Source organism: Schistocerca americana, chromosome 1 (genome assembly GCF_021461395.2).
Source record: "Schistocerca americana isolate TAMUIC-IGC-003095 chromosome 1, iqSchAmer2.1, whole genome shotgun sequence".
NCBI lineage: Eukaryota > Metazoa > Arthropoda > Insecta > Orthoptera > Acrididae > Schistocerca > Schistocerca americana.
The window spans coordinates 1,266,961,798-1,266,977,766 of NC_060119.1; the positions used below are offsets into that span (position 1 = coordinate 1,266,961,798).

At 38.1% G+C, this 15,969-nt stretch overlaps 1 protein-coding gene across 1 annotated transcript in view; it reads right to left on the bottom strand.

Moving 5' to 3' along the window:
• LOC124598929 (lysosomal alpha-mannosidase-like) overlaps positions 1–15,969 on the bottom strand; it is a 258,417-nt gene that overhangs the window by 192,444 nt on the left and 50,004 nt on the right. The window contains exon 3 of the mRNA XM_047136036.1: positions 11,979–12,060. Within this exon, the coding sequence (XP_046991992.1) occupies positions 11,979–12,060 (82 nt within the window). The remainder of the gene's footprint in view (positions 1–11,978; positions 12,061–15,969) is intronic.

A 15,969-nucleotide genomic window follows, 5' to 3' on the forward strand; every position in this document is an offset into this window, starting at 1 on the left:
GAATGAAGTACAAAGACATCCATGTCTCTATAAGAATGAGGTGGCAGTGATTAGGAACTGTCACCAGGGACAAGAAGCAAGTATTAGAAAATGGGTAAGACAGGGATGTGCTCTCTCTCCTCTTATATTCAACACTGACATCCAGGAAGCTATAGACCAAGTTTGAGAAACTACTGAGGTGGAGATCAAGATTAATGGATAGAAGATATACATTCTACATTATGCAGATGATATTGCTACACTCATGGAGACAAAAGAAGATCTAGAGGAAGTCCTCAGAACAATGGAAAAGATTCTATGCTTTCAGTATGGAATGAGAATAAACAAGAAAAAGACTAAAGTGATAATATGCATTACAGAAGCTGAGAATGAGAATTGGAAGAGAGAAGATGGAAGTGATAGAGGAATTTACCTACCTGGGACGCAAAATCAAGGAAAGCAGAATACGACAGGATAAAATTTCATTTAATCTGAGGAGTAACTTATTCACCAGCAAGAAAATCAGTCTGAAAATAAGAAAATGTTTCATAAAAGCTTTTGTTTGGAGTGTGGGCGTATATGGATGTGAAAGTTGGACAATGGGAAGAGAAGAGAGAAGATGGCTAGAGGCCATGGTGATGTCGTGCTTATAGAAGGATGATGAAGATCAGATGGAGAGACAAAGTAACAAATGAAGAGGTGCTTAGAAGAGTACTGGAAACCAAACCTGTGTGGGGGCACATACAAACAAGAAGAGACAAACTTTAGGGGATGTCCTATGACACAATAACATCATTGGAACAATAGCAGAAGGAGCTATTGAGGGAAGGAATTGGTGGGGGCAAACAAGGATATCATAGATGCAACAGATCATGAATGTTGTTGGATGCAACACATACATGGAAAATGAAGGGGAATGCAGACAAAAGAGAGGTATGGTGCTCTGTTACAAACCAACCTCAGGGTTGAACACTAAAAGAAGAAGAAGAAGAAGAAGAAGAATACCATGCCAGTCCCAGCAGTCGGTGGTTTCAACTTCCGATGATGATGGGGAAGACAGCTATTGAAAGCTTGAGTGTTTAGTTAAAAAAGACATGGCTTGTAAACTGAGAAGATTTTATTGAAGCATGCCACCATGAAAGACTCTGAGGGCACATGTCAATTTACCAGTGGTCACACTATGTCCATGAATCGTATGAGACGAGATGGCTGTCAATTACTCATAAAAAATTAGTTGTTGCGTGGTGAACTGCAAATGCTGAAAGAAGTTTCACAACACAGAAGATGCGGAAAATTTGTACGTGGCATTGCATCAATGATTAGACTGCAGTCTGTGGAATTCAATGGCTTTAAGTCAATTAACTCAGTTATCACCTGCTGCCGTTTTTGATACGGCACTGTGCCACTGTTGTCTAGTGGTAACAAAAATGGATTATTTGTGCACTCTGTTTTCACAGTCAGATTCACACACTGCCCACAGTGATCCTACATTGTATTCCTGTGAGTGGCAGCAGTTGTTTAGGTATAGTGCCCAGTGATGTGGTGAATGACAGCCACATTGTCACTTCTTAGTGCGCATGATCAATTTTGGAGATGAACTTACACATATGGGGTCACCAATATAGGAACTTTGACACAATGATGGAGGTAAGCTATCAATATTGATGACTCATCCAGTTCATGAGAATACTGTTTATTAAACAGAGCAATAGTACAGAGTGTCTAGTTAGTCACATTGTCCAGCTTACAGTGAAGTCATGCTGCACTGTTCCAAAGAGCTTCCATACCACTTGTGCCAAAGCTGTTCAGTTGCTCTAGGATGCATGTCCACACATAATGATTTGGATATTCTGTGTAACATTTTGCATTATGCTTGTGATATCACTAAACAATACAGTGTCTGAAAAGTCTTTTAAAGTCACTAGAAGCAAACTTTTGTAGGTTACAAACAGGAATCAACCCTGTACTAAACACTATAGAACTGCATACTTTATATTCCTCCATTCCGAATTTAGTTTTATTCCTGTGTTGTTCATCAGTTTGACTTGGTGGCAGAGAGATGTGTTACAGAATGTGTAATATTAAGTACAGGATACTTCGCACAATATCACTTTTATACTGTAAACTTGTGTAAGCTCTTGCTGCATTATCCCAGAGACTTTTCCTGTGGGATTGCAGAGAGTAGAAAAATGTAAAATATGATAATGATTTATGTGCTCTATCAATGAACTAGAAATATTACTTGATGGAAAATGCGGAAAAATTCATGTCTTTAACATTTGATCAATGTATAAAATCATAGCTACATGCATGAAAGTATGCAAGGATATGGTTATACTGGATGGGTGAGGTAATAGTATTGACAGAGATCCTGGGTACAGTACAGTGTGTGATCTGGCAAAGATTGCATCAGCATCAAAGCATACTAGTGTTGAGTTTATCTGTTCTTGGGCACCATGACCGACCTCATTTGAACTCTTCTGTCTTTTTTTTTTTTTTTTGGGTATCAGTTTAGGTCCCCATCAGGAAATTTTCATCTATTTCTGAAAAATGTGGACTCCTTGTTGTGCTATCTGTCAGACAGGGGGAAGCAAATTATTATTTGTGGGGACTTCAATGTAGATTCTCTGAAAGAGGGTAATAGGAAAAATGACCTTGAAGTATTACTCGGTTCTTTCAATTTGACACCCGTTATTGATTTTCCTACTCGGGTGGTAAAGGATAGCAGCTCACTGATAGATAACTTCTTTATAGACCAAGATAAGTTTAACCAGATAAATGCTCAGCCTGTTGAGAATGGTCTTTCTGATCATGGTGCACAGCTAGTTACAATATATGACATAGCTCCATTCAGCAATACTAAACAGTCCTCCAAAGTAGTACGTTCAGTCAACGATTTAACAATTGCAAATTTCAGGGAAAGCCTACAGCAGTTAGACTGGGATGAGGTGTACCGTGAACCTGATGCCAATTTAAAATATAATTTATTTCATGACATTTTTGTAAATGCATTTGAAAACTGCTTCCCCAAGAAAATAGTTAAATATACTCGTAAGAAACCTTGTGAGAAACCATGGCTTACTAAGGGTATAAAAATATCTTGTAACCGGAAAAGGGAAATGTATCTGACAGCAAGAAAGAGTAGTGACCCAGAAACTATCAAAAATTATAAAAACTACTGTGTTATATTAAGAAAAGTTATTAAAAAATCCAGGAGTATGTGTATCATGTCTGAAATCAGCAACTCTGATAATAAAATTAAAACAATTTGGAATATTATTAAAAGAGAAACAGGTCAACCAAGAGCAGAGGAAGACAGTATTACCATCAAATTTAATGAAAACTTTACAAACAAAAAGTCAGAAGTTGAAAATATTTTTAATAATCATTTTCTAAATGTTGTGGATATAGTAGGATCCAGGTGTTCATTAGAAGATGCTAGGCTGTTAATGGAAGAGGCCATACCTATGCAATTTGATACAATTGAAATTTCACCCACTTCTCCCTCTGAAATTAGGAAAATAATAAACTCGCTTAAAAGCAAAAACTCACATGGAATTGATGGCATTTCCAGCAAAATACTAAAAGCTTGTTCTCAACAGATAAGTAAGATTCTCAGCCACCTGAGTAATAGCTCTCTGGAACAGGGCATTTTCCCTGATAGACTGAAATATGCTATTGTTATACCTTTGCATAAAAAGGGGGATAGATCTGATGTCAACAATTACCGTCCAATCTCCCTTCTAACAGCTTTATCCAAAATTTTTGAGAAAGTAATGTATTCAAGAGTAGCTTCACATATCTGTAAAAATGAAGTACTAACAAAATGTCAGTTTGGTTTCCAGAAAGGTTTTTCAACAGAAAATGCCATATATGCTTTCACCAGTCAAATTTTGAATGATCTGAGTAACCGAACACCACCCATTGGGATTTTTTGTGATCTCTCAAAGGCTTTTGATTGTGTAAATCATGAAATTCTGCTAGACAAGCTCAAGTATTGTGGCATGAGTGGGACAGTGCACAAATGGTTTAATTCGTACCTAACTGGAAGAGTGCAGAAAGTTGAAATAAGTAGTTCTCGTAACATGCAAAGATCAGCACATTCCTCAAACTGGGGAACTATCAAGAATGGGGTTCCACAAGGGTCAGTCTTGGGTCCTTTGTTGTTCTTATTATATATTAATGACTTGTCATTCTATATTCATGAAGAGGCAAAGTTAGTTTTCTTTGCTGATGATACAAGTATAGTAATCACACCTGAGAAACAAGAATTAACTGATGAAATTGTCAATACTGTCTTTCAGAAAATTACTAAGTGGTTCCTTGTAAACGGACTCTCACTGAATTTTGATAAGACACAGTACATACAGTTCTGTACAGTGAATGGTATGACGCCATTAATAAATATAGACCTTAATCAGAAGCATATAGCTAAGGTAGAATATTCCAAATTTTTAGGTATGTCCATTGATGAGAGATTAAATTGGAAGAAACACATTGATGATCTGCTGAAACGTTTGAGTTCAGCTACTTATGCAATAAGGGTCATTGCAAATTTTGGTGATAAATATCTTAGTAAATTAGCTTACTACGCCTATTTTCACTCATTGCTTTCATATGGCATCATATTTTGGGGTAATTCATCACTGCGGAATAAAGTATTTATTGCACAAAAGCGTGTAATCAGAATAATAGCTGGAGTCCACCCACGATCATCCTGCAGACATTTATTTAAGGATCTAGGGATATTCACAGTAGCTTCTCAGTATATATACTCTCTTATGAAATTTGTTATTAACAACCAAACCCAATTCAAAAGTAATAGCAGTGTGCATAACTGCAATACTAGGAGAAAGGACGATCTTCACTATTCAAGATTAAATCTAACTTTGGCACAGAAAGGGGTGAATTATACTGGCACTAAAGTCTTTGGTCACTTACCAAATAGTATCAAAAGTCTGACAGATAACCAACAAGTATTTAAGAAGAAATTAAAAGAATTTCTGAATGACAACTCCTTCTACTCCATAGAGGAATTTTTAGATATAAATTAAGAAAAAAAAACAAAAATATTAAAAAAATAAAAAAATAAAAATAAAAAATTAAGAAAAACAAAAAAATAAAGTTGTTATATTAACTTAAGTATGTTGTTAAATTAACCTAATTATGTCATGTATTGGAAAATTCGACTCGTTCCACATCATTACGAAATATCGTATTCATGATCCATGGAACTGTATTAATCTAATCTAATCTAATCTAATCTACTGACTGGTCTGATGCGGCCCGCCACGAATTCCTTTCCTGTGCTAACCTATTCATCTCAGAGTAGCACTTGCAACCTACATCCTCAGTTATTTGCTTGATGTATTCCAATCTCTGTCTTACTCTACAGTTTTTGCCCTCTACAGCTCCCTCTAGTATCATGGAAGTCATTCCCTCATGTCTTAGCAGATGTCCTATCATGCTGTCCCTTTTCCTTATCAGTGTTTTCCACATATTCCTTTCCTCTCCGATTCTGCGTAGAACCTCCTCATTCCTTACCTTATCAGTCCACCTAATTTTCAACATTCGTCTATAGCACCACATCTCAAATGCTTCGATTCTCTTCTGTTCCGGTTTTCCCACAGTCCATGTTTCACTACCATACAATGCTGTACTCCAGATGTACATCCTCAGAAATTTCTTCCTCAAATTAAGGCCGGTATTTGATATTAGTAGACTTCTCTTGGCCAGAAATGCCTTTTTTGCCATAGCGAGTCTGCTTTTGATGTCCTCCTTGCTCCGTCCGTCATTGGTTATTTTATTGCCTAGGTAGCAGAATTCCTTAACTTCATTGACTTCATGACCATCAATCCTGATGTTAAGTTTCTCGCTGTTCTCATTTCTACTACTTCTCATTACCTTCGTCTTTCTCCGATTTACTCTCAAACCATACTGTGTACTCATTAGACTGTTCATTCCATTCAGCAGATCATTTAATTCTTCTTCTCTTTCACTCAGGATAGCAATGTCATCAGCGAATCGTATCATTGATATCCTTTCACCTTGTATTTTTATTCCACTCCTGAACCTTTCTTTTATTTCCATCATTGCTTCCTCGATGTACAGATTGAAGAGTAGGGGCAAAAGGCTACAGCCTTGTTTTACACCCTTCTTAATACGAGCACTTCGTTCTTGATCGTCCACTCTTATTATTCCCTCTTGGTTGTTGTACATATTGTATATGACTCGTCTCTCCCTATAGCTTACCCCTACTTTTTTCAGAATCTCGAACAGCTTGCACCATTTTATATTGTTGAACGCTTTTTCCAGGTCGACAAATCCTATGAAAGTGTCTTGATTTTTCTTTAGCCTTGCTTCCATTATTAGCCGTAACGTCAGAATTGCCTCTCTCGTCCCTTTACTTTTCCTAAAGGCAAACTGATCGTCACCTAGCACATTCTCAATTTTCTTTTCCATTCTTCTGTATATTATTCTTGTAAGCAGCTTTGATGCATGAGCTGTTAAGCTGATTGTGCGATAATTCTTGCACTTGTCAGCTCTTGCCATCTTCGGAATTGTGTGGATGATGCTTTTCCGAAAGTCAGATGGTATATCGCCAGACTCATATACTCTACACACCAACGTGAATAGTCGTTTTGTTGCCACTTCCCCCAATGATTTTAGAAATTCTGATGGGATGTTATCTATCCCTTCTGCCTTATTTGACCGTAAGTCCTACAAAGCTCTTTTAAATTCCGATTCTAATATGGGATCTCCTATCTCTTCTAAATCGACTCCTGTTTCTTCTTCTATCACATCAGACAAATCTTCACCCTCATAGAGGCTTTCAATGTATTCTTTCCACCTATCTGCTCTCTCCTCTGCATTTAACAGTGGAATTCCCGTTGCACTCTTAATGTTACCACCGTTGCTTTTAATGTCACCAAAGGTTGTTTTGACTTTCCTGTATGCTGAGTCTGTCCTTCCGACAATCATATCTTTTTCGATGTCTTCACATTTTTCCTGCAGCCATTTCATCTTAGCTTCCCTGCACTTCCTATTTATTTCATTCCTCAGCGACTTGTATTTCTGTATTCCTGATTTTCCCGGAACATGTTTGTACTTTCTCCTTTCATCAATCAATTGAAGTATTTCTTCTGTTACCCATGGTTTCTTTGCAGCTACCTTCTTTGTACCCATGTTTTCCTTCCCAACTTCTGTGATGGCCCTTTTTAGAGATGTCCATTCCTCTTCAACTGTACTGCCTACTGCGATATTCCTTATTGCTGTATCTATAGCATTAGAGAACTTCAAACGTATCTCGTCATTCCTTAGTACTTCCGTATCCCACTTCTTTGCGTATTGATTCTTCCTGACTAACGTCTTGAACTTCAGCCTACTCTTCATCACTACTATATTGTGATCTGAGTCTATATCTGCTCCTGGGTACACCTTACAATCCAGTATCTGATTTCGGAATCTCTGTCTGACCATGATGTAATCTATATGAAATCTTCCCGTATCTCCCGGCCTTTTCCAAGTATACCTCCTCCTCTTGTGATTCTTGAACAGGGTATTCGCTATTACTAGCTGAAACTTGTTACAGAACTCAATTAGTCTTTCTCCTCTTTCATTCCTTGTCCCAAGCCCATATTCTCCTGTAACCTTTTCTTCTACTCCTTCCCCTACAACTGCATTCCAATCGCCCATAACTATTAGATTTTCGTCCCCCATTACGTACTGCATTACCCTTTCAATATCCTCATACACTTTCTCTATCTGTTCATCTTCAGCTTGCGACATCAGCATGTATACCTGAACTATCGTTGTCGGTGTTGGTCTGCTGTGGATTCTGGTTAGAACAACCCGGTCACTGAACTGTTCACAGTAACACACCCTCTGCCCTACCTTCCTATTCATAATGAATCCTACACCTGTTATACCATTTTCTGCTGCTGTTGATATTACCTGATACTCATCTGACCAGAAATCCTTGTCTTCCTTCCACTTCACTTCACTGACCCCTACTATATCTAGATTGAGCCTTTGCATTTCCCTTTTCAGATTTTCTAGTTTCCCTACCACGTTCAGGCTTCTGACATTCCACGCCCCGACTCGTAGAACGTTATCCTTTCGTTGATTATTCAATCTTTTTCTCATGGTAACCTCCCCCTTGGCAGTCCCCTCCCAGAGATCCGAATGGGGGACTATTCCGGAATCTTTTGCCAATGGAGAGATCATCACGATACTTCTTCAATACAGGCCACATGTCCTGTGGATACACGTCACGTGTCTTTAATGCAGTGGTTTCCATTGCCTTCTGCATCCTCATGTCATTGATCATTGCTGATTCTTCCACCTTTAGGGGCAATTTCCCACCCCTAGGACAAGAGAGTGCCCTGAACCTCTATCTGCTCCTCCACTCTCTTTGACAAGGCCGTTGGCAGAATGAGGCTGACTTCTTATGCCGGAAGTCTTCGGCTGCCAATGCTGATTATTTATCAAAATTTAGGCTGTGGCGGGGATCGAACCCGGGACCGAAGACGTTTTGATTATGAATCAAAGATGCTACCCCTAGACCACGGGTACTTTTTCTTCCGTCAAGAGAGTTAATTTGGAGTTGGAACGGCTGGTTATGTTGGGTGCAAGATCACACACTGGTGTGGTTCCTGTTGATTCTCTGAGTAGGTGGGATTATCCTAGGCATGGCCTTCACCTTAACAGGAAAGGTAAGGGTAAACTGGGTGGGAAAATAGCAGGAAAGTTAAAGGGGGAAGGCACTGTAATGAGTGATAAAGTATCAGTGGTTGTAGGGTTCAGAAAAGACCCTTTTTTAGGGTAGGGAGGACAGAAAGAAATCAAGTCTTAAGAGAGGTTAGGATTGGGACAAACCTCCAGTTTGAGAAAGAAACCAAAAAACATAATTCTAGCTTATTACATCAACATAAACAGCTCTTGGTTAAGAATTTTCAACAATCAACAGAAATTTCAACTCTATCCAATTTTAACTCAGTCAATGGAGAAAGGAAGAGTTGCCACATTCATCAGAAACTGTCATAAATTTAAGAACAGAGACATTCATAACTTTTCCCTAGAACAGCATATGGAAGTATGTGCAACAGAAGTAGAATTTCACAAAAAATCCTTCATAATATTAAGTGTATATCGAGCACCTGCAGGTAACTTTAATCTGTTCATAAACCACCTTGAAGCTGTACTGGCCCATTTAACAACCAAAAACAAAGAAATAGTGATTGCTGGCGACTTCAATGTAAATTTCCTTAAAGACTCTCTCAATAAGAACTTATTTGTGTTAGTAACACTACCATTCAATTTAATTCACCACTAGGGTAGGCAATTGCTCTCAAACAGCCATTGATAATATCTCCATGGAACAGTCCAGTGAACAAAATTATATTACAAAACCAATAGTCAATGGCCTCTCAGGCCATGACACGGAGTTCCTTCTGTTAAATGTTAATACTGAATAGGATATAAAACCTGTTAAATCTGAGCTCAAGTGGGTAATCAATAAGCCAAAACTTGACTGTTTTAGGACACTCCTCAGAGACATTCACTGGAGTGATGTTTATGGTGCTCATGGCACGAATGAAAAGTATAACACTTTTGCTATTAAAGAGCTTACCTTATTTGAACACTGTTTTCCCAAAAAACTAACCAAGGTTAGAGCAAAGTCTACAAAGAAGCCATGGATTACTCAAGGAATAGGGGTATCTTGTAAAACAAAAAGAAAACTGTATCTGTCAATCCAAAACAGTTTTGATGTTGATGCTATAGCACATAACAAGAAATACTGCAAAATATTGAAGACTGTAATACGGACATCAAAGCAAATATATTACAAGGAAAACATAGTCATATCAGATAACAAAATAAAGACAATATGGGATATAATGAAGGGGGAGGCCAGTAGAATCAGACATGAAGAGGGACAAATAGCATTAAGAGTAAATGATACATTGGTGACAGATGTGTATATTGTTGCAGAACTTTTTAACAAACATTTTATAAATGTTACTGAAAAGATGGGGTTGTCAGGTTCTGTAAATTCTGCTATGGAATACCTCAGACCAGACATTTCAAGTAACTTCCATAACATGAATTTGACCCTCAGTACCCCAGCAGAAGTAATATCCATCATAAAACATCTAGTGGGTATGATGAAATATCAACAAAGTTAATTAAAAAATGTGATTCTGAGCTAAGTAACATATTAAGCTATCTGTGTAACCAGTTGTTTATCAGTGGAATATTTCCTGAATGGTTGAAATATGCTGAAGTTAAGCCACTGTTTAAGAAGGGAGATAAAGAAATAGCATCAAATTTCTGTCCAATTTCACATTTTAGAAAAGGTAATGTACAATTGGCTTTATGACCATCTTATCACAAATAGCATACTGTCAAAGTCGCAGTTCGGATTTCTAAAGGGTTCTGATTTTGAGAAGGCTATCTACAGTTACAGTGAAAATGTACTTAATTCATTAGACAAAAAATTGCAGGCAACTGATATATTTTGTGATCTGTCAAAGACATTTGACTGTGTAGATCACAATTTTCTTTTAAGTAAATTAGAATATTGTGGTGTAACAGGAATTGCTGGAAAATGGTTCAAATTTTATATCTCTGGCAGGACACAAAGGGTGTTATTAGGAAAGAGACATGTATTAAGCTATCAGTCATCATCCAACTGGGAATTAATTACATGTGTTCTTAGTAAATGAGTGTTTGTAAAATGATTCTTTCACATAGTGTTCATTCAAAAAAATGACGATCATTCAACTTGGGAACTGTGGAAGGTACATTAGCTTATTTGTTTCAGTTGTAAGTATTTGTCATGTATTATTGTTTTTCTGACATGTTCTACATGCTGGAGGACCTCCTTACTGTGGATCAATTGGAATGAAAGTAAATCTAATCCAACCTAATCTGATTATAACTAATCTAGTATCTGTATGAATAGCAGCTTATAATATAAATATTTTTTGCAGTCTGCTGCGTACATAGCTCAAGAGATATACAGAAGTACCACAAGAGGCTATCTCCTACAGGTATATCACTTTCAGGGGTCTCCTCAGTTCTGATCAGTGGCCTCTAGATGTTGCTCGCTGACTGGGACCATATTCTGCTTCCACAAAATGTCCATCAGTGTGTCATACGCACCCACTCATAGTGTTGCCAGCAGCCACACAGGCCACTGACAATCACTGGCTACCTCACTTCTGGCAAGTATGGGTGTGGGAGGAGATCCTTCTATCAACAGGCACAAGAGATGGTCTGTTTCTGACACTCACTCAAGTTCTGACAGTTCTGGCACAATTCTGACAGTTTCTGCAGTTAAGCTATGGAGCACATTTCTGACAGTTCCTTTCAGAAGCTATTTGTGCTAATGTTCTATTTCTCTCACAGAGAGTGCCAAGGTTCTACAGTGACTACATTTCCAACATAATAATCACTATGGAGCAATATGAACAATTAACTGTGAGTGTCAGCAAAGTACTTTCAATTATAGTGAATATAAACTACCAAGAGAGAGCAAAGTTATTTATATTCCATTGTATTAGGTATAGGATTTCAAGTGTCATGCATCAAGCTACCAGGAAGTTAAGTACATTTATTGTAAATAGTCAGTGTTAATAAATTATAGTTATACTTTTGAATTGTGTTGCCACACTTCTCTTTTAGTGCCATCCTGTCAAGCAAGTGTATGTTTAGATATTAGCAAGTATGCATATACAACTACCTAGTAGTGAACTACTGTAGGAAAAGCATTTTCTGCTACTGTGGGTGATTGGGCTGAATTGATGATATTGTTAGTTATACTGAAAGTATAATCCCCTGCTTTGTTTTCTCTACATCTCTCTCTCTCTCTCTCTCTCTCTCTTGATAAAAGTGTGCAGTGTTAAATAGATGTGAAATGTAACATCACTTTACTCAAATTACTGGTAGTTAGCATATGTCATGATTTTATATAAGTATATATATTGGCCACTCACCGTCTGTCTGGATTTTCTTGCAGCTCTGTTATCACAGTGTCTATAATGTACTGCACACCTGCTTTCCGTACAGATGGCTTACCTGAAAAAATGATGTGATGCTAAGGGTGACACCCATTATTTTTCTATTTCTATCTCATGCTAACATTTATTAATGAACTAAAATATCAGGCAGTATTCTTTAAAACTCCACAGCTTACAGACAATGTTCTCTGGCCAATAATTTTTTTCTTTCAGACTGAATATTTTGTATTAGCTCTCAGATATGAGATCTTATCATCTGTATAAGTTTTTTTTCATATATTGGCCCCAGGTATTCCACTGGATTATTGGTGCTGTTCAGCCATGCATACTTACAGGTTGATTAGAAAATACCCTGTGGAAAGTAAGAGATCTGTGATAGTATCTATTATGTTTCTAAATTTCCCTTACACACTTTTTGTGTAAATCAGGATATTTTCACAGCATCTGTTGAAGTAGGAAGAGTGTTCAACAATGGAAAGTGGTGTAAGATGTTTGAAATCCTCAAAACAAATCAATATACTTAACAGGAAAATGTGGGTAACATACAGTACGAGCAAGAACCAAGGGGAAACAATATGATTGGATGACCAAGAGAGATGTGCCCAGATTAAGAAGTATATAAGTGGTCTTTCTCCTCTCCTGTTGAACCAGTATTTTGAAGAAACAATGTAGAAAGTAAAAGAAAGAATCAGAAGTGTAATTAAAATTCAGGGTGAAACATACCGATGGTAATATTTACGGAAGAAATGGCATTGCTCTTTTACCTAGTGAGAAAGTGAAACACAATGTTTAATACGTTCATTCCTATAGCCTATTTTTGTGCAACTGATGACTAATTATACCTCTTCTTAAAATGTGCTTCACAGCCACTGATTAACAGCCATGAATAAAATTTTAAGCATCCTAGGAGTTTGGAAGATATGTTTAGAAACAGCTTGTATCTGTGTGAGTAGTACATCATCATCAGTGTTTCTGAATTACTGGCAGGAACTCTTCCACAAACCAAATGTGTGATTCTTCCAACTTAGATTTATTGTTCAGATTTTTCATTTCTTTGTGGAATCTGAAAGGATTGGCAGGTTGGTGTGCATATTTCTGTACAACATTTAAACTAAATTTATCAAACTTCTTTATTTATTTATTTATCCTCCCAGCGTTCAGTGAACGAATGCCATATCTTCATTCAAATACCGTAAGTATGTATTATTAACTATAAACTTGTACTGGAATAGTAGTAACTGCAAATCACATGTGGGAGTGTATGTACTGCCACAGCTATATCCTGATACATTGTGTGCTTACTCAATAGCATTTCATCACTGTCGACCATTTGAAGTAATCCTATGGATAAAGACAGCCCCCAAACTTTTCTGTGTCTTACAGTCTTCAGTAATGTACATCAGAATCACATTGGCTGGAGAAGCATCATATTTATTTATACAATAACACACCAAGCCAAATACTTGACTTCTACCATTTTCCGATGAATCTGAAGATGGAGTCTGAACTTTATCTGTGGTCAAGCATAAAGGTGACATTAAGTTATAATCAGCAGTCACCACTCACAAGAAAAGTAAAACTTCTATAAAACTGATCATTAATATTGAGAACATTATATTCTCAAAACTGTGCCAAAGAACTTGACATCTGACATTGAACCTTGAAGAAATCAACATCTGCAAGAAGCTATTAAATTCAAATTATGTCACAGCACTTGCAAGCACTAAATGACAGTGTATTATGATGCCACATTACATTTTGGTGCCAAAGCAAAAGAATATTAGAATGTAGAATGTAGTTTATTCATCTCATAATGTACAGTTACAAATCAAAGATTTTTGTACTGGAGACACATTAAATTACTTTTTTTAAAAAAAAAAAGATTATAATAGTTAACATGTTTCTGCATTTTTACATATGAACAATTAAATAAGAACATATATAACACTCACAGTCATTTTTCAGCTTGCAATACAGGTTATACAATGTATTAACGTGTACTCGGTTCGTCTGCCGGGGGGCCTCATCCAAGATGTGGAGGCGGCTATCGAGCGTATGGGGTGCAGCCGCCTGCAAGCAGTTGCTCACGTCGGCACCAATGATGCCTGTCGCTTGGGTTCTGAGGTGATCCTCAGTTCGTACAGGTGGCTGGCGGGTTTTGTGAAGACCGCTGGCCTCGCACACGGGGTGCAAGCAGAGCTCTCTATTTGCAGCATCGTTCCCAGAGTGGGTCGGGGTCCTTTGTTTTGGAGCCGAGTGGAGGGTCTCAACCAGAGGCTTCGTCGACTCTGTGACAGTCTTGGCTGAAGATTTCTAGACTTGTGCTATTGGGTGGGGAATTGTAGGATGCCCCTAGATAGGACAGAGGTGCACTACACAAAGGAAGCGGGTACTCGGGCAGCAGACTACTTGTGGTGTGCACATTGGGATGTTATAGGCTAGGCAGTAGTGTGAGGTGTCCTGATGAACACTCACCAGTCAAAATGCAGGCAGGGAAATCAGGATGTGCTCAGTGCAAAGACACTTCAAATATCAAGATATTAGCAGTAAATTTTCAGAGTGTTCGGAATAAAGTTCCTGAATTTACTGCCCTCTAGGAAGTGTGTGGCGCGCAAATTATTCTCGGGACTGAGACCTGGCTGAACCCTGAGATAGGAAGTTCTGAAATATTTAGTGAGGGTTGGAAAGTGTATTGGAAAGACAGACTAGACACCGTAGGAGGTGGTGTCTTCATTGCAGTTGACAAAAATATTGTGTCTACTGAGGTCGAAGTAGAGTGTGGTTGTGAAGTTATCTGGACACATTTAACAGGGCTAGGGGAAATAAAGTTAATTGTGGGGTGTTATTACCGACCACCAGGTTCCACTGTGACAGTTCTAGAATCATTCAAAGGGAGCCTACATTCTGTATCGCAGAAGTACCCGGATCATGCTACGAGGGCTATCCACAAAGTACATTACGTTTTGGAATTAAAAATAAATAAAGTATTGGAAATTTTTTTTATCATATGCAGATGAAAGCCACACTTAAATACTACATAGTTGCCATTTAAATTAAGGCACTTATTGTAGCGATGGACGAGATTGGAAATTCCTCTGTTGTAAAATTCGACTGCCTGCGCCTTCAACCACGTGGTTACCTCTTCCTGAAGCTGTGTGTTGTCATCAAAACGCTGCATAGCCAACCACTTCTTCATTGCTGGGAATAAGTGGAAGTCGCTCGGTGACAGGTTGGGATTGTACGGCGGATGAGGAAACAACTCCCACTAAAAAGATTCGAGAACTTCACGACTGGCATTTGCCGTGTGGGCCCGGGCGTTGTCGTGAATCAGCAAGATCTTTGAGCCCAACTTTCCCCTGCGCTTGTTTTGTATTGCTCTTCTGAGGTTGAGCAGAGTTTGGCAATACCTTTGAGAGTTTATTGTAGTGCCTCTTTCCAGGAAATCCACAAAAATCACACCTTTTCTGTCCCAAAAGAGGTAACAACGTGGTTGAAGGCGCAGGCAGCCGAATTTTACGACGAAGGAATTTCCAGGCTCGTCCATCGCTGCGATAATTGCCTTAATTGAAATGGCAACTATGTAGGAAAGTAGTATTTAAGTGTGGCTTTCATCTGTATATAATAAAAAAAAATTTATTTATTTTTAATTCCAAAACGTAATGAACTTTGTGGATAGCCCTCGTATATTAATCGGAGGCGACTTCAACCTACCTAGTATAGACTGGGATGTCTATGGATTCATTACAGGTGGTACAGACAAGCCGCGTGTGAATCCCTTTTGAACACATTATCCGAAAACTGTCTTAAGTAGCTAAATCGACAGCCAACGTGTAATGGAAATATTTTAGATCTGGTAGCTACGAACAGACCAGACCTCATCGATGATGTCAGTGTTGAGACAGGGATTAGTGATCATGATGCTGTCATTACGACTATGGTTATGAAAGTTAAAAAGTCGGTCAAGAAG